Source organism: Coccinella septempunctata, chromosome 2, assembly GCF_907165205.1.
Source record: "Coccinella septempunctata chromosome 2, icCocSept1.1, whole genome shotgun sequence".
NCBI lineage: Eukaryota > Metazoa > Arthropoda > Insecta > Coleoptera > Coccinellidae > Coccinella > Coccinella septempunctata.
The window spans coordinates 45,777,991-45,796,041 of NC_058190.1; the positions used below are offsets into that span (position 1 = coordinate 45,777,991).

The 18,051-nt window shown below is 34.4% G+C and overlaps 4 protein-coding genes across 6 annotated transcripts; 2 read left to right on the forward strand and 2 right to left on the reverse strand.

Moving 5' to 3' along the window:
• Nucleotides 1-139: 139 nt before the first annotated feature.
• On the forward strand, nt 140-1,476 carry LOC123306507 (ATP synthase subunit b, mitochondrial). Its single transcript, XM_044888549.1, has 5 exons — nt 140-163; nt 204-304; nt 426-538; nt 665-916; nt 985-1,476. The coding sequence occupies exons 2-5, from the start codon at nt 280-282 to the stop codon at nt 1,345-1,347; spliced, it is 753 nt and encodes a 250-aa protein (XP_044744484.1). The 5' UTR covers nt 140-163; nt 204-279; the 3' UTR covers nt 1,348-1,476.
• A 102-nt stretch (nt 1,477-1,578) lies between these two features.
• LOC123306504 lies at nt 1,579-3,874 on the reverse strand. The gene is made up of 4 exons (XM_044888544.1): nt 3,593-3,874; nt 3,162-3,525; nt 2,199-3,050; nt 1,579-2,064 (listed from the first exon to the last, which is right to left on the reverse strand). Exons 1-4 carry the CDS (start codon nt 3,656-3,658, stop codon nt 1,649-1,651), a joined length of 1,698 nt encoding a protein of 565 aa, XP_044744479.1. The 5' UTR covers nt 3,659-3,874; the 3' UTR covers nt 1,579-1,648.
• Nucleotides 3,875-4,181: 307 nt separating this feature from the next.
• On the reverse strand, nt 4,182-9,830 carry LOC123307517. Its single transcript, XM_044889862.1, has 15 exons — nt 9,692-9,830; nt 9,466-9,619; nt 9,008-9,135; nt 8,892-8,955; nt 7,761-7,780; nt 7,402-7,601; nt 7,043-7,134; nt 6,384-6,832; nt 6,041-6,327; nt 5,717-5,779; nt 5,155-5,540; nt 4,862-4,915; nt 4,755-4,808; nt 4,494-4,669; nt 4,182-4,394 (listed from the first exon to the last, which is right to left on the reverse strand). Exons 2-15 carry the CDS (start codon nt 9,606-9,608, stop codon nt 4,306-4,308), a joined length of 2,205 nt encoding a protein of 734 aa, XP_044745797.1. The 5' UTR covers nt 9,609-9,619; nt 9,692-9,830; the 3' UTR covers nt 4,182-4,305.
• A 260-nt stretch (nt 9,831-10,090) lies between these two features.
• LOC123306268 (eIF-2-alpha kinase GCN2) lies at nt 10,091-17,884 on the forward strand. Of its 3 annotated transcripts, none has more exons than XM_044888169.1 (24): nt 10,091-10,244; nt 10,299-10,456; nt 10,800-11,028; nt 11,211-11,296; nt 11,365-11,462; nt 11,576-11,833; nt 11,884-12,045; nt 12,160-12,367; nt 12,420-12,666; nt 12,729-12,977; nt 13,040-13,176; nt 13,504-13,748; nt 13,875-14,159; nt 14,222-14,366; nt 14,470-14,752; nt 15,077-15,219; nt 15,327-15,475; nt 15,591-15,781; nt 15,833-16,057; nt 16,129-16,464; nt 16,557-16,723; nt 16,796-16,991; nt 17,421-17,578; nt 17,636-17,884. In XM_044888169.1, the coding sequence occupies exons 1-24, from the start codon at nt 10,194-10,196 to the stop codon at nt 17,754-17,756; spliced, it is 4,527 nt and encodes a 1,508-aa protein (XP_044744104.1). In that variant the 5' UTR covers nt 10,091-10,193; the 3' UTR covers nt 17,757-17,884. The 3 variants fall into 3 exon arrangements, with proteins under 3 accessions (XP_044744104.1, XP_044744107.1, XP_044744106.1); XM_044888172.1 differs by having other exon boundaries at nt 13,510-13,748; XM_044888171.1 differs by having other exon boundaries at nt 11,368-11,462.
• The last annotated feature ends 167 nt before the right edge of the window (nt 17,885-18,051 follow it).

The window sequence follows — 18,051 nt, forward strand, 5'->3', positions numbered from 1 at the left end:
GTCCTGAATTAAGTGTGTTTTTTCTGCAATTCTTGATATTCGTACATTAAAGCATTATATTCTATTTTTAATTGGTCGATACTGAAATTTCTCGTCACGCATGTAATAAGATTCATAGAAAACGCAAAAAAAATTCTGTGTTAGATGTGGCCGACAGTCGTCTGCTAATTTCATAGACCTAATAAAATATTATTAGGTCTATGGCTAATTTCGACCTCCGATAAAAAAGGTGTATTCTTGATTTATCGAATACCTTTTGTACCAAGAGAAACATTCAAAATGTTTTCTAGAGCTCTATTATCAGGTAATCTCATTTTAAGGAAAAAAGCGCAATGAGATTCGATTTATCCATAATGTTGATTATCTAATACCGCTTCGTAGCCAGACGAATCATTTATGTAATCATGATAATGATTTTTCTTCAGGTCAACATGCTCGTTCCGTTGTTTCTTTGGGAACTAGAGCTACAGCCACATCGGTCAGCTCTAATGCTGCATCTCAAACACAAGGAGATAATCCTCCAGAATGGAGAAGGCCTGTGAGTTGAAAATTTTGAATCGATGATCTCTGAACATCAAAATCAATTTGAATAATTTGAACCTAAACAAAACTGAATATTAACAAGATTGAGGCACTGCTTATGGGTATCCATTTTATATTCTAGGTCCGTTTGCAAGAACCGGGCAAAGTTCGTATGGGCTTCATCCCAGAGGAATGGTTCCAATTCTTCTATAAGAAAACTGGTGTAACTGGTCCATATACATTTGCAGTAACATTATCCACTTATATGTTCAGCAAAGAAATTTTTGTGTGCGAGCATGAATTCTATAATGGATTATCCTTGGCGATTTTGTGTATTGCTGCTGTTAAATTGACTGGACCCAAACTAGCTGCTTATTTGGATAAAGAAATTGATGTTAGTATACTTTACTGAATCATCTTGTAAATTTCACTGTTCAATTCATAATCATTTCCACCTTACAGGAATATGAAAATTTGTGGAACAAGAGTCGTCAAGATTATAAAGATTCAATCATTAATTGTATCGAGGGGGAAAAAAAGGCACAGAAGAGTATGGAGGGTCAGCTGCTTCTAATTGTAGCTAAAAGGGAAAATGTAGCCCTTCAACTAGAAGCTGATTATCGCAGAAGACTAATGACAGCCTATAATGATGTCAAGAGGAGATTAGATTTCCAAGTAGAGAAATTGAACATCGAAAAGAGGATCACACAAAAGAACTTGGCTGAGTGGGTGGTTGCTAAGGTACAAGCATCCATCACACCAGATCAAGAAAAACAGAATATCGACAAATGCATTTCCGATCTAGCAGCTATGGCTAAAGCTTAGATTGTATTTTAATGTTAAGTGTACAGTACTGTATTTCAATTAATGAATTTCATTGGAATTACAAACTTTGGAGGACTTTAATACAAGTTACTACAACCTCTCATATGTCAAATAGATATTGATATAAAAGTTTTTTTAACTAGATTTTCCCAGTTTCCTGAGAAGAGGTGGATCCACCTTTGATCTATATTAACAATACCATTCCCTTTGGATTTAGAATAAAAAAATAACTAACAATGAATTACCAGTATATAATATCACAGATGCAGAAAACATTTTAAATACAAAATTGTCAACTGATTCACTCAAATTCACTTGGACTAAAATTTGTATTTTTAATCCAATCTTCAACTTTTCTCTTGTCAGGCTTTGTTTCTAACAAACTGAACTCCTCCATATTATTATCGTCATCCCATATCTGATCGAAATTTTCAGAATTCCAGTTTTTGTGATTAAAATCTTCGTCTGCAAGAAAATCATGGATGTTACTCTTCTCGTAATGATTGAAGAGGTCAACATCATTGAAATCGCACTCTAATTGGACAGTTGTCCTCGCACTTGCCAGATGAACCATATTCAAGTCAGGATTGTCAGTTTCATAAACTTCCATCAACCAGTCGTATATCCTATCTATTGTTTTTTGAGATTGTCCATTTTTTAGTAGCACATCATAGCAGAATATTTCGCCAAATATATTGGAAAAGTAAATTGAAATATCTGAAAAATACATATTATTGTCTATGTTTTAACCAAAGAGAAGGGAAAATTTGCTTCGACACACTTTATTAAATGTTACTTTGAATTTGAAAATATAAAAACAACTACAAGAGAAATTAATGAACTAGGCTTACCCTCATCAAAAGGTACTATTTGAACACCTGTAATAGGAAAGTTGAACCTTGCCTCAATATCAGGGATTACAGGCATGCTTCTTCCTGCTCTGCACTGACTATGAGCTTCTTCTAGGGTAGGTAGTAGGTAAGGTAGTGAATAAGGAGACGAGGTCCCAAACATAACAGCCTCTGCTGGAGACTGACTAAATAAAGTTACAAGTTTTGCATCACTTCCTTGGAAGCATCTAATAAAACAAGGAGGAACTCTTAAATTGTGATGAATGTAATCGTTTACACTGGCCTTTCTGATATCATAAACAAAAAAAGCATGTTTGGAAGACAAATACACTTCATTTGAAATACAGTGCTTATCCCTTTGTAGAGTAAAATCCAATAGCATGTCACAATCTTGAAGCTTTATTTCTATTTCTTGCGGAGCATCTTTACAACGATTATCTAAAACTTTGATCTGCTTGTCGGTCATGATCATCAACATATTATCTGTCAAATAATTCATTTTCAGAAATCTAGGTTCTAAAATGAAATACAGTTCTTCCATACTGTAAGAAGATATGATTTTCTGCTCTTTCAAATTGAACAATTTCAAGTTTGTTTTGGCATCCATAAGTGCGAGTTCATATCCATTGAAATGGTTCACAGTCTCATCGAAATAACCAATATCGCATTTCAATTTCAAATGAGTTTTTATACTCAAATTATCATCAATATCTATCAAATATACATTATTTTTCCCCCTTATAGTAAACCCATTTGAATGAGTTAGACCAATGTGTTTGATACTCCTAATGGGATCTGAATATAACCACTGTGAAATAATTTTCTCCTTCGGTTTTGTAGGTTTACAAATCTCTGAAATATAGAAACTTCACCTTAGAAATAATATTCTACCGTGATCAAAGCCCTAGAGACACTACAGAATAGTCCTCACTGCTCATTTATATAATTCAACTCAAAACTCACCTATGTTATTATCGATATTGGGCCTAACTAAACACAATTCGTTATTATTATAAAATTTCTCTAGGGTTCCATAGGAATATTGTATATTGAATCCATAGTCAATTTCGTCCTTCACTTCATTTTGAATATAATCAATTAAAAATTCTGGTAACACAGCGTGATTCTTGAAATCTTGATTACAGATATCATTTTTCATTCTTTTGTATTCTCTTCTGACATAATTAATTTCCTTTTCTCCTACAGTATATTTGAAAAACTCTTTCAATTTCTCTTTATCAATTTTTCTTGAAGGTGACTCAATCGGGTAAGGATAGTCTATCGAGATCGGAGATACATTTTCAGCAGGTATCTTGTTATAAAAACTCTGAGAAGAAGAGAAGTATTATTCATTTGCCGGTGCATAATTTAATATGTATAATATTATTTATTACCTCACTACCATCGAGAATAGTGTCATGTGATAGATCCTTGAAGTTAAAATTGTTTAAAATATCCATAACTGCGAGTTTTTTGAAGTCCTGATGAATAGAGACATGAGAATGTTAACACCTGTTGAATTTTGTTCTCGTCTTAGATATATTTATAGTTTATAAGTTCGAATGCTTTTGCAGAAATTACTTGTGGCTCTTGTTTCTTTGACGACGACGATATATGCATAACATAACAGAATGCAAAAAAAAACTAATTTTTTCCGCAACATAAACAAAAATACATAACCAAAATTCGTTTGTCTATGACATAACCCATTTGACGTAATATGTTTTGTGAACTAACCATTAATCTGGATTCCTTCATCTTCTGTATGATAGACTTGGTAAATCTAAAAAAAATAAGAGTTCCACCAGAGTAACCACTGTTACTCCGTTCTACTTTTTTCAGGTTTCTACTCTTGTGAAAGCTTTTGTTGGTCTGAAGTAGAACCAAATCCAAAACGTAAGCTTTGCAACCACTCAGCCCAAAGCTTAAATTGGAAAAATCAATTCAGAAATCAATAAAAAAGTTTAGGATAGTAATATTTTTTAATTCATGAAAAATTTGCATTTGCATATACATTTACATGAAAATAAGTTACTTTGAAATTTAAAATATATGCGAAAAAGTTAAGTTATTACAATATACTTAAAACTACAATGTGTCACCTTCATTACAGGAGACGTTTACCCATTTTCACGAATTTTACCACAAGTGAATTTTCCTCAGGCAAGAGACTTACGAATTGCTCCTTCACCAACACTGTTAAAAAAAAGGAATTGATGAGTTTTATCTCACATTTCAAGACAGAAAATTTTATGATGAATTATGAATACAAGGTTTAAAAAAAAATCTACTTACCTAAGAGAAGAAAGAAAGTTTTTGCAGCATTCATTCTGTTTTTAGGCTCAGGGATCAAATCATCGACTAGAATATATCCTTGACTTTCGTCCCAACTTTTTATTCTACCAATTAAATCTATTTTTCTTGCTTCATCCTCTTTTTTCTTAGTAGGTGTAAGTCTCTCTGGTGGAGTTCTGAAATTTGAATATTTAAGAAAAGTGGCAAAGTAATAGCTGACTATGCAATGACTTATACAAACGTTTTTTCTCATTTGCTTACAATCTTTTTGGTTCCTCTTGAACAAGTTCTTGAATGACAGGCTCTACATCTACACTGAAATCACAAAAAATCAATATTCCAGAGGAAAGTATAATTCTTATACTCACATCTGCTCTCTTTGCCTATCGACAGTTTCTTGAACCGGAATTTGATAATCGATCCTGAAAAAATCAATGAAATATTTAAAAGTTCATCATAATTCAAAATTCCCTCCAAATATTGTTGACGGTTGTCCGACCATAGATTACAAATTATCATCAAAGAGTAGGAGGAGTTCCGTCGGAGTAATCAGTGTAAGAGCAGTAATTCTGTGTTTAACGTCTTAAAAATAGTCGTTTCTGTACTCAGATTATTTCTGAACCTTAATCAAGAAAGCATCAATAATTAGTTTGTGACTAACCTGGTTTCCTCATAGAGTTTCTTGTGCGGCATTTCAACCGCATCCTTCCTGAAAGGCGTCGATTTTATGGTTTCAACATGGAACTCGGTCATGAAATCAGCACTCTGCGGAATCATCAACGGTCTCACCATCGATTGCGAAGATGATTTGGACTCGACGTTCATAGGCGTGAGACTAGTGGGCAACCTCGAGGCCCTCCTCAAAATATCCGAGCCAAAACTGCCCGTAGAAGCTCCTTTCCTCATTTGCTCCACCGTCATCTCTACCGACTCGGCCGGTACTAATGTGCCCATGTGAAAATCTGCCAGATCACTGTAGAGAATTTCCTTCTCCTCGAAAATTGTTATCGGAAAATCTTCTACGGTAACTATATTGTTGTAGTCATCCTGGAGGAATAAATGTATTTTTTACTCATTGGGTTGGAAGAGTAAGAGCTACAATCGTATCAAAAGATCGGCTAAAACTGCAAAACGAAATCTCCCCCTTCACAGCATCCAGCAAGCTAGTGGTACATTTGTATCTTTTTTTTTATCATCGAAAAATTAATAAATTTCAGACTTACCAGATGCAGGACCCTTCTCGCTGTTCTGAACTTCATTCTCAGGTACTTTTCTATTTTTTCCTCCTGAAAAAATGTCCCAAAAGTTAGTCCATTCAGGAGAATCTAAACTTGAACAAAACTTAAAGGACCACCTAAAAATTTTTGCGCGAGTGTTCGATATTTTTGAAATATCGTGAAAAAAACTTTCAGCGTCAAAAACTCCGAAACCATCGGCCGGATTTTGTCGAATGCCTCAGAGCTGAAGTTATTTTTTGTCCTCTACCTGATTTCAATGGTCATAATGTATTGTGGATGAAATTTGGTCCTTCTCTCAACATCGATTACCTTTTCTCTCCTTTCTCTTTCTTCCCTCGATGATCTTCTCTGCGTTATAGGTCCCGACGCAGGAATTTCATCCTCTTGCAGCTGCCTCAAGGGTTTCTTTTTCCTAGGCTGAACGACAACCTCTTTCTCGAGAACGGAACGGACCTCCTCATCTATCTCCTTTTGCGCTGTTTCCATGGCTTGCTGCGAAACGCCTGGTATATCTTGCTGCACAGTCTGGATCTCTTCCACTTCCATCTGTTCAGGCATAACTGCTCTGGGCGGTTCTTCCACAGTTGCTGGAACACCTAAAGGAGACAACCAGACATGAACATCTAAAAATTTTGGACTTATTTCCTTGTACCTTCTCCCACCTCTGCCGATCGATGCACCATAGCCTCCACTTGAATGACAGCAGGTCCCTCTGGAACATCGCTACTACTAGATCCTTTCTTATGGGTTTCTTCTATTCTGGGAATCCCCTGCTCAAGCTGGATTTCTTCGGAAGGTCTATGAACCTCCGCCTCCACCTGTACGATTCTAGGACCTTCTTCAACGCTACTACTACTGGATTTCTTCTTTTCAGCTTCAGTTCGCTCGATTTCTCGTCTCTTGGTTACTTCTACCTCAGCTGGGCTCGCCTCGGCGCCTCTGTGGACCATAGCCTCCACCTGTATCGTCTTAGGACCTACGTCAGCACTACTACTGCTGGATTTTTTCTTTTGAGGCTCGAGTTTCTTCCCGTTTTTCTTGAGCTCCTCATGTTCTGCTATGAGTTGCTCTTCGATTCTCTCCAACTGAGATTTTTCTGATCTGCAAATCGGTGTTATGAAAATAGTCTCAAGTTCTTTTTAAATAATTTATTGAAAAAATCCTGTATCTTGTACTGAGTCCGTTTTGGTGCATAACTTATTTATTTAATATACTCTTTAACATTTGCTCACGGGAAAGTAGCTCTTTGCTACTCGAAATGCGTGTGGGGAAAGGGTTGAACGCGTACGCTTGTAGAAAAATAGAACTTACGTTTCAGATGGTGGCTTTGGTGGCACTAACTTTGAAGTTGTTCCCGTTGGACCAATATCAAAATCACCAAATATGTCGTCTGGAATCACCACCTAAAAATTCCAATAAGCGTTTCCTTTATTCAGATCCTGTGCTGTGGGATCTACAGGGTGTTAATGAATAGTTGCCCACTTATTTTTTTCGCAACTATTCATTAATTGAATTTTACATCCCGAAACTTAATTGCTGGAATGAAAATGGCCTTGCTGTGTACTCAGCAAGTATCCAAAAACTATCTAGTGAGTGCAATTCCATTTCAAACCCAGAGAAATCTGAGATCCCATGCGTGTTTCGCGAACACACCAAATCTAGTTACGTACTTTCAATGGCTGAGCTTCTAAAATATCAAGGCTTTCTCTCCTAGCTTCAACTTCTGAAGGAGGAGGTCTGAGCAAAGCTTCAGTTGGTTCTGCTTCTGTTGCTTCCTTTCGAATTTCTTCCGCTATTGGTTCGATCGGTGGCTTCTTTTTCTTCCTGCTTTTTTCTTTAATGATAGGCGTTGGTGGAGTTTTGAAAATTCCTGTGGACAGACGCTTTTTACAATTGATTCCACAGATAACAGAGTAGACTGATTCGCTCGTATAAATTACTATTTCCAATAAAAAAAAAAACTGAGCATTCGTTGCCTTTCAGATATCCCACCTTTATCGTCTTTATCAATAATTATTTCATTACTTACTTTGTGTAGATCCTTTTTCCCTGAAAGTAAAAAGAAACGAAAACATTATACAAAATGGAGTAAAAATTAAACTTCACATAAACTCAGATTTATAATTTATGAGTAAAACATCTTTGAAGAATTTATTTTAAAAACGGGAATAAAAGGTTGCTCATATGAGGTAAAAAAAATTGATTTTTGGTGAAAACGGTTCATCAAAATTATGTTTTTTATGTGTAGGTACATAAGATGAGACGCGACTTGACCTTCGAAAAATTCCCAAAAAATTGGGGTCAGTTAAAATTTTCTCAAGGCCGAACGGTTGAGCCGAAATAGATGAAATTCTCAGATTTATTACTAGAAGAGTTGTTCTTTCAGAATATGTATCACGTTTGGCTCTACGGTAATTTTCCTGGAAGATAAATTACTCGCAAGTTGACCTTCGAAAAATTCCCAAAAAGTTGGGTTCAGTTAAAACTTCCTCAAGACCGAACGGTTGTGCCGAGGTGGATGAAATTCCCAGATTTATTACTAAAAGAGTTGCTCTTTCAAAATATGTATCACGTTGGGATCTACGATAATTTTCCTGGAAGATAAATTACTCGCAAGTTAACCTTCAAAAAGTTGGGTTCAGTTAAAACTTCCTCAAAACCGAACGGTTGTGCCGAAATGAATGAAATTCTCAGATTTATTAATAGAAGAGTTGCTCTTTCAGAATATGTATCACGTTTGGATCTACGATAATTTTCCTGGAAGATAAATTACTCGCAAGTTGACCTTCGAAAAATTCCCAAAAAGTTGGGATCAGTTAGAGACAAACATTTGTCTCTGGTTCAGTTAAAACTTGCTCAAGACCGAACGGTTGTGCCAGGATGGATGAAATTCTCAGATTTATGATTTATTACTAGAAGAATTGATCTATCACAATACTTGAACGTACCAATCAGCATAGAGTTTATCTGTCAGCTTGGTCTGAGCATAGAAATAATTGCTTATATCTCTATGCGAACGCCACAGATTACAGAGGTAATCTGTAATCTGTGGCCAAAGCAAAGATTACAGAGAATCTTCTGTGGCGATTGCTAAAAAGTAAGGAACAACAATTTCGGGATTTGAGATGAAACATTCAGGATGCTAGGTCAGGGAGCTTACCTTACAGGAAGGGATAGATCTCTAGGAAAAGTGGTTATACAGGTGTAGTATCGGTATAAGTCATCTAGAAAAATATGGATTAGGGATTTGGGATTTAATGAGTTTCGATTTTTTACCTTGAAATATCGAAACTTTTTTACTGAAGATTATGATAGTACCCTGTATAAGGTGAACAGCCAGCCTTAAAGAAACCCTTTCTCTTGGATTACTGGAACTACTCTTCAAATAATCCATGGTTTCCTGACTGAAAAAAAATAAATTGATCAAGTATGTAATGATATCTAGCTACCAACACCAATTGTAAAGATTAATAAAAAAAAAGGTGGCTATTGAAAAATTACTAATTAACTCATTAGAAAAGACTGCACTAATTGTGCTGAAATACTGTTTCTTATTACTGTCAGAGACAACTGTTCCTGTTACCGAAAATAAATTATTCCAAAATAACAAGTTCTCAATGAGATTTGCAGAAACTTCCACCATTTTGTATGTGAAGCTTCGAAGATGCAAGAAATCATTAAAGTTTAAAGTAATTGAGTTTTTTATTTGAGATTAATGAAAATCTTATACTCACCACAGGATGAATATGTCGATATCGCGAATTTTATTCAAACCAAATTCTCTGACAACAGTATTAATACCTCTAGTGGAAGCAACCCAAGCCATGGCAAATCTACCATGATTTTGGCGTCTCAATAAAACCAAGTCGTAAAACATTGTTATTGTATCTAAAAGAACATATAAAAATCAAACAAATATTCAAAAATTTCATAGTGAATTTCAATATATAACTAACTTACGCGTTATTATAATATCTCCTGTATTTTGATAAATATTAGCATCCAATACAGAAACCACTCTAACACCTTCTTCTCATGAAATCGATTTGAATAGATTTTCCGTTGAAATTGAAAATGAACTAAAATTTATTGCTATATGGCCAATCAAAAAATACCAATTAATTTGTGACCAATGAAAGAAGACAGAAAATGTCCAGAATGTTTTGAAATGAGCGGGAAATTTGAATTCAATCGTTCGATCATTTCAGCTCCCTAAATAAAAATAAAGATGTGCAAATATTACGTTTTATATAAATAGGAATAAAAAAAATCGAATAATCTCGAATAATCAACATATTCAGATATACCACAGCAATAATTTCTGCAGTTCTTGCATCGCATGAGTGAGGTTATCTTCCATATCTCCAGTGCTCTGTGTTGTGGATAACAAAATACATAAAAAATAACGATAGGATGGAGTGTGTTGTAATTTATGTTTTCATGTAATACTTAGTTTAAAAAAATGAATGAGAAACCGGATGTTCGGCAGAAAATCGAACTGCGTGCATTATCGGTATTGTACATGAAAATTCACTACTACTATCTTCACTACTTATTGCATTTTTAGTCAATATATCCATGCCTTGAAGATCTCAATAATGGAAACAAAAAAAAACCAATTAATATTCGTATCAAATTGGAACCATCTCAAGGCAGTGTCAGCAATTATGAGATGCTTGTTGAAGTCTATTTACATGTTAAATGTCCACCACTGTATCCAGAAGAGTAAGGAATTCATATACCTACCTTTTTGTTTTGGAAGATATAATCTGGCTGCTTTCCCTGCTTAAATGTGTATGAGTTGTGTGTGTGCAATTACACATCACGAATAATTTTCATGTTATGCGATTATTTCATATTTATGTACCATTTTTAGTATATTTGAATTTATTCTTCTATTCAGACTATAATGTTAAAATACTGCTAGTACCAAAGATTCATTATTAATTTTCTCAATAGGAGATAATGCATTCCACTTTTTACTTCTTGTGGCTGGTTCAGATTGGAATTCTCCAAAGGCCCGTACTTTCTTGGCATGACAGTATTCTGAAATATTGAATTATTTCAGGTTACCAAATATTCAATTGGAAGAAAGCAAAGGCCTTAAATCTGATGATTTAGAAAAACTCTTGCATGAGCTATTCGAAATTGCTAAGAAAAAAAAAGGAAATGAATCTATTTTCGATTTGTGCCAATGTGTACAGGATTTCTTATATGAGCACAATAAAAAAAAGTTAGCATTTAGAGAAAAAGAAGAGGAAAGGAAACGTGCTGAGAAAAGGGAGGAGGAGAGGAAGGTAAAAAAAAAGAATTTTTGAACTAAACTAAGGTTTAGTTTACCTTCGAATCTATTATATATAATCTATTTTTCAATTATAATCTATGAATAACAGCTTTTTCTTGGATAGCATTTAGATTTTCTCGAAGAAGTATTTTTAACATACCCTTCAAATATAAAAAGTTCATAATGTTTTTTCAGGCTAAAGAATTGGATGAAGAACTATCCAGATTCATAAATTCCAAAAAAACCCTAGCTGTTCCATCATACTCATCATCTGTAGAAAGGTATATCTAAGCATATCGAATATTAAACCATTTTATATTCATATTAATAAATAGATTCTGTCTTCCAGAAGTAGTTCTCCAGAAGAAATTATTGAAGTTTGTTCCCATGAACCTGTATGCAAAATCGATTTAGGTTCAAGACATATTTTGAGAGGAAAATGCTTAAGTGAGTGTTCAGTCCTATTTCTAGTTTTATTTAATTCGAAAATGCTTGAAATTGTCTTCACCTTCTTTGGAATGCTAATTTGAGAATGTCTACATTTTTTTCATACTTTATAGAGCACTTTAGCTCAAATCATTCTGTTCATGTTGGATTTGATGTGGAAAGTGGCGGAAACTATACAGTGTATGAATGGAAACTGACAAATTTTAGTGACAATGAGGAACAAATATTCAAACAAATAAGAGCTATAGAACAAGAATTCAACTCAAGCCTCAAGTCACTGAAACATGATAATTTAATATCATATTATAACATCACATCAAGCAAACAGGGGGATCATTATATCATCCAAACAGTGGAGGAACAGATCGATGGTAAGTGCGGGCTAAGTTATTTTTTCATTTATTTTTAATGTTATTTTCAGCTCTCAACTGCCACACCTTATTCGTCAAATGTGAGATCAAGATCGGTATTCAATATACAAGGTATATCGCAAAGAATGTGCTAAAAGCTTTAGATTATTTACATAGTAAGAATATAGTCCATAGAGATCTAGGAGGTTCCTGTATTTACATACTTGAAGGAGGTAACCTTTTCTCAAAATTCTATTTTTATACAGTATCAATTTCAACATAACTGCCGACATTTGGGGAGTTAGATCAGGTCGTAATCAATTCATAATGCAAACTCTTTTCTGTAGATATTGTGAAAGTTGCAAATTATGCGACACATCGAAGACTTTCGGATTTGGTGGAAAACAAAGTATCTGTGTATTATAATAAAAAAAAGGATATTCTAAGATTCGGGAAGTTCATTCTTGAATTAGTTTCCGGCATACCAGCATCTGATGAGGAAGAAATGAATATACCTGTATCGCTACCTCTTGATCTTTACGATTTCCTCGGACGGTGAGTGAGTTTTCATCAATGAATCATTTTGTTTCACTATGAGAATCCACAGATGTAAAGATGAAGAGCAGCAATACTCAGCGGCTGAGTTACTGAAACATGAATTCATTACCCGAAACTCCCCTCAAATGGATCATGGGGATGACGAATCAGAAGATCCTGAGAACAATTTCAACTTTAAAATGCAGAGGAGAAATCTAATAAGATATACTTCAACAAGTTTAGATCAGTCTAGGATATCGTCTGAATTTGAATTGATAGATCTACTTGGAGAAGGTGCCTTCGGCAGCGTTCATAAGGTAAAATTCGAAAGGATTCTAGAGTGCTATGTTCAGATGGGGATTTTAAAATTTTGTTTTAGTATAAGAACAAACTGGACGAACGATTCTATGCAATCAAAAAAATCCCATTGAACATAAGGAGTAAGCATACTATCAAAAAAATCAAAAATGAAGTCAAGCTTCTCTCTAGATTGGATCATGAGAATGTCGTGAGGTATTTCACTTCATGGATCGAAGAAATAGATGAAGATGATACGGCAAGTTCGTGCGAGGCCTCTTCTTCAACGGGGCAAGAAGAGAATGTGAAATTCATTAAAAAACCTGAGCAGGCAAGTTTCACAGACACTCTCAAATGAATTATTATAATAATGGGAAAATTATCGCATTTTAGTTGTCTCTGTATGATGATGTAGAGAAATTAGCACCTCCGATAAGTAAAAATAAAGTTTCAACAACTTATAGCCATCTCCAATCCGAGTCTTCGTCTGACTCTGAGTCTAGTGACGATGACGATGAGGAAAACAATAGGTATGTCTGTTTTTTTCAGAAAGTGATCATTAAGTTCTCGTCCTCAGTAGTGAACATTTTTTCAAAATTTATTTTGACACCAAATCAACGATAATGATATTAATAAAAATACCCAAAAAATTACTCTTTCGAACTTTGTTATTTCAAATGAGATACCCTATATTTTATATAGATTTTTCATCTTCAGAGATAGGATGTGAAACATTGCTAGATTTTTGCACTTTATCTAGTGGTTCTTTGAAATATAGGGTGTTGTATTTGGAAAATTAACTTTTTCGTGTTGCAGCTTCGTAATGGCAATAAATAAAAGATAGTTATCTATTTTAGTTCTAGTAAAAAATCGGAGTCTGATGACATAATATTTGAAGAGTCAGAAAATGCATCAAAATCAAATGACAACATTGCAGAAGAAAGTAAGGAATCAAAAAATAAAGTTCGAAATTTGACGAGAACGTACATGTATATTCAGATGGAATTTTGCGAGAAGAGTACCCTTAGGTCAGCAATCGATTACACTTCCTTATGCAATGATGAGCCCAGAGTTCAACGACATTTTAGAGAAATTCTTGAAGGTACTTTAACTACATACTTCATCAGTTTTCTTTCAACTGTTTAAGCACTGACTTTGCATGAATATTTCAATACTGAATATTGTTCCAATAATTTTCCATCGAATCTAAAATTTGGTGTGTTTTTAGGCCTAGATTATATTCACAGGCAAGGAATGATTCACAGAGATCTGAAACCGGCAAATATTTTTTTGGACATGAGGAACCGCGTCAAAATCGGTGATTTTGGACTGGCCACGAGAAATCTGAAGGGCAAACTGAATGACGACCATACCCATAAAAGCGAATTGGATTCTTTGAAGGATATGGGTGAGAGTAAGACTGGACATGTGGGGACCTTTTTTTATGTAGCCCCTGAAGTGAATGCCAATGCCAAAGCGGTTTATAATTCAAAAGTTGACATTTATAGTTTAGGTGAGTTGATTTTTTATAAGGAGATTTTTGAATTTTTGTTTGAACATATTTATTTCCCACAGGTATTATTTTATTCGAAATGTGCTACAAGCCATTTCCGACTGGAATGGAAAGACACTCAGTGTTAGTTGACTTGAGGACTAAGGATGTTAAGTTTCCAAAAGATTTCGAATCAACTTTAGTGAGAAAAAATGCAGTCATGATCAGGTAATAAAAATTGATGCACATCGAGAAAAAAGGTTCTCCTGTCATTTTTGAAGAATTATTATTCAAATATTTGGTTACCTGGCAGTTAATTGATGATTTTCAGATTGCTCTTGGAACATGACATTTCCAAACGACCCACAGCACAAGACATACTGAAATCGGAACTTGCGCCTCCTCCTATTTTCGAGGATATAGAACTGTTCAACTATATGAGCTATACGGTTGCGAATCCTCAAACCAAAGTGTACAAATCGTTAATAGGGAATCTGTTCAAGCAAAAACTGCCCCTAATCAAAGATTTAACCTATGATTATGACGAATCGTCCACCTCCTTTGGTAAAAGCTTGGATGTGAATTTTGACTTAGTAAAGACGATAGCAGTAAATGTGAGTATTTTATACTATCAAGCGACAAATATGCAAGGTGACTGCAAGTATCTAGAGAACCGAAAGAGATTTTCTTCTGCTCTAATCAACTGAAATATTTTACGCTTACAGTTGAGCCAAACTTTGTTCTTTCTAATGGGGCACATTACGTTATTTTATATATGGTTCATTTGAACTACCCACAAGCCTAAACCTCAAATTCTGGAGTATAAATTCATTTGATATGAAGATAGTGATGAATGCCTCTAGTGGGCACTTTGCGTGAAACACCCTGTATTCAATATTTTCTTGTTGCTGTGAATATTAGGTTCTTGAATTTTCTAGGTGTTCATGAATCATGGTGCCAAAAATATGTTCACACCCCATTTTATGCCTTTTAGTAACACTTACACATATCAGGATAAAGAAAACTGCGTTAAATTAATGACTCATGGGGGAGATATAGTTTCCATTCCAAGTGATCTCAGGTATGCTTAAAATGTATAGAAAACAAAGATTTTGCATAAATCTAATCACATTCTCGATAAATAATCTTTTATTTCTCTGGATTTCCAAATATTCCTAATGTTTTCAGGGTACATTTTGCCCGCTATGTAGCGTGGAATTCTTTGTATTTGATAAAAAGATATTCGATTGAAAGAGTTTTCCATGAGCAGAAGGTGTTTGGAGTCAGTCCGAAAGGTTTATATGAATGTGCCTTCGATATAGTGACCCCCTCCCCAGGTATGTATTAAAATTAAATTCAATTCCTAAATATTTCTAATAACACAATACTAAGGTTGTTTTAGAGGACTTAAATTCACTTCTTCTAGTTAATATTTTTTGCCTTTTTTTTTAGGTAAACACTTATTATCTGATGGAGAAGTTCTACAAACAGTGTATGAAATCTTGAGCCAATTGCCAGTTTTCAACAGTGAGAATGTAGTTATACATTTGAACCATACGTCATTGCTGACAGCTATAATGCTCCACTTCGGGATAGAACAAGAATTGCACTCTAAAATTCTAGAAATATTTTGTGGGCATGAAGTGAGTTTTTCAAGATTGTTGTGTCTTCAATAAACACTTTTCAATTTTCAGAACAAAAGTAACGACTTGAATAATAGCCTTGTCAATTTGAAATTATCCATTTCTCAAATCATCAGCTTGACTGGTATATTTTTCTCCAAAACCGAACCCGGTAAGGTCCCACAGATCATTAAAACAATACTGAATAGTAAAGTAGATGAAATCAAGAAGTGTGGTACTGAAGCTTATCAAGAACTGAAAAAAATCATGGATATCGCAAAAGAAATGGGTGTTGGGGTAAGTTTAAACAAAATAGAAACATCACATAATCTCTACTCTAAATTTTTGTAATCGCTATAAATTTTTAGTTCGCGATTTGCATCGTACCAGGATTGATGTATAACTTTCAACAATTCTCCGGGATGATTTGTAAATTTCTGTTTATAAGAAACAGACATAAACAGAGTAAAATGGAGACACTGGCTGCAGGAGGTAGATACGATGCAATGATTGCCCACTATAGAAGCCTGTTCCTTGAAACGCACCTGGCTAAAAATATATCGCAGTCCGCTGTTGGTATATCGATATTTTTGGATAAAGTCGTTCAATTGCTTCAAAAAAGCCAATCTCCTGGTGCCAGTCTAAAGTTTGCGGATGTTCTGGTCTGTTTGGAAGAAGAATGGCCTCCACAACGAGTGGTGACAGTATGTACTTTCATGCCTTGAAATATCTCTCTTGAATTTTTTAATTTTTCAAGTCTTTCATGTTCAATTTTATTATTTTCATGACAATATAGGTACTGAACAACTTATCATCACTTCAAATACAGTGGATTTTATTTCAAACTAATTCAATCAAAGAGGCATATGAATATAGTGAAGACTTGAGAATTCCCCACCTCGTTTTGCTGCTGAAAGACTACAATGAAAAAAAAATCTTTTTGAAAAGCTGGAACGAAGACAGGTTGGCATAATGATCCATAAAAATGTGAATTTATTGTGCAACATTGATGTGATAGTTTTTGATATTTTACAGATCTAGGTATCGAGAAAAAGAGTGCAACATAACTGAATTAGTCGAAGAACTTAACAAAGCCATAAAGAAAGGTTCTCAAACTAATGATGTTGCATTGAGTAGGTCCGAAAGTAAGACATTCGTTGAAAAACCCATTGAGTCCATAACGATAGTATTCCATACAGCAGTTCCTTCAAGAACTCGCATCGAGAGTCAAGTAGGTATCTTTATACATTATGCCGAAATTAATGCAACAAAATTTGGTCACAGATTCTCCAGACAAAATTAGATGACTCCTATTTTTTCTTGGAAGACCTTGAGACACTTTTTACTGGGCCCAATGTCTTCAGAACATTAGCCGTGTATTTGAATTCCTTGAATATTGTTAAATTGATGGAAAGCTCATTCAATTGCAAAATTTTCTTGTCTTCTGCAATTTATTCATGGAACGCAATTTTCGTTTAACCGGATTCTGAGATCAAGAGGACTAGGAAGAAGGGGCTTCCATCGAAAATGGGGATCTCCTAACTTTTTCTGAAGAATCTGTGACCAAATTTTGTTGCATCAATTTCGGGGATCCTGCAGATGAAAAATATCGAAGTAAAAAATTTTTTCACATTTTCATCTTTTACTTGAAATATTTCAGATTAACTCGAAGTTGGATGAAATTAGACAACGATACCATGGACCAATAGTAGTTCTAGCTTTCAATCTCGATATGGACATCATAAAAATGCTAGCCACATACCTAGAATTCCATTCTGAAAGTGCATTCCAGAAATCTGTGAAACATCTAGACCAGAGGTAACAGGAAAAAAGAATCGGCTTTCTGAATCTTAAAAATTCAATTTTATTTTTCAGGCATGTTAAAGAGAAGAAACTGCAAGAAGTTAGCGAGTTTATTTATGAACATAAGACCAAATCAAATAGGCCATTTGTAATTTTATACAGTTTGAAAGAATCAGCTTATAGGTATATATAGAAATTAACGACGTATTTTATTACTACACTGTTGACTGAAGTTAAGCTTTTTATTTATGATTGATCTATTTTGAAGTACAATATTTATCCAAGATACATATGAATTTTTATTTAATATAAAATATTGGTTAATTCTTGTTTTAATACCGACCAAACAAAAAGTTCATCCTACTCAAACATCGATATTATTCGTAATTTTCCGTTTGAAGTGAATCCTCTTTTAATCTCGCCTCCTAAATTTACCGAGGACCACATCGACCGATATGTAATACTAAAGTTTCCAAGAAAAAAAAGTT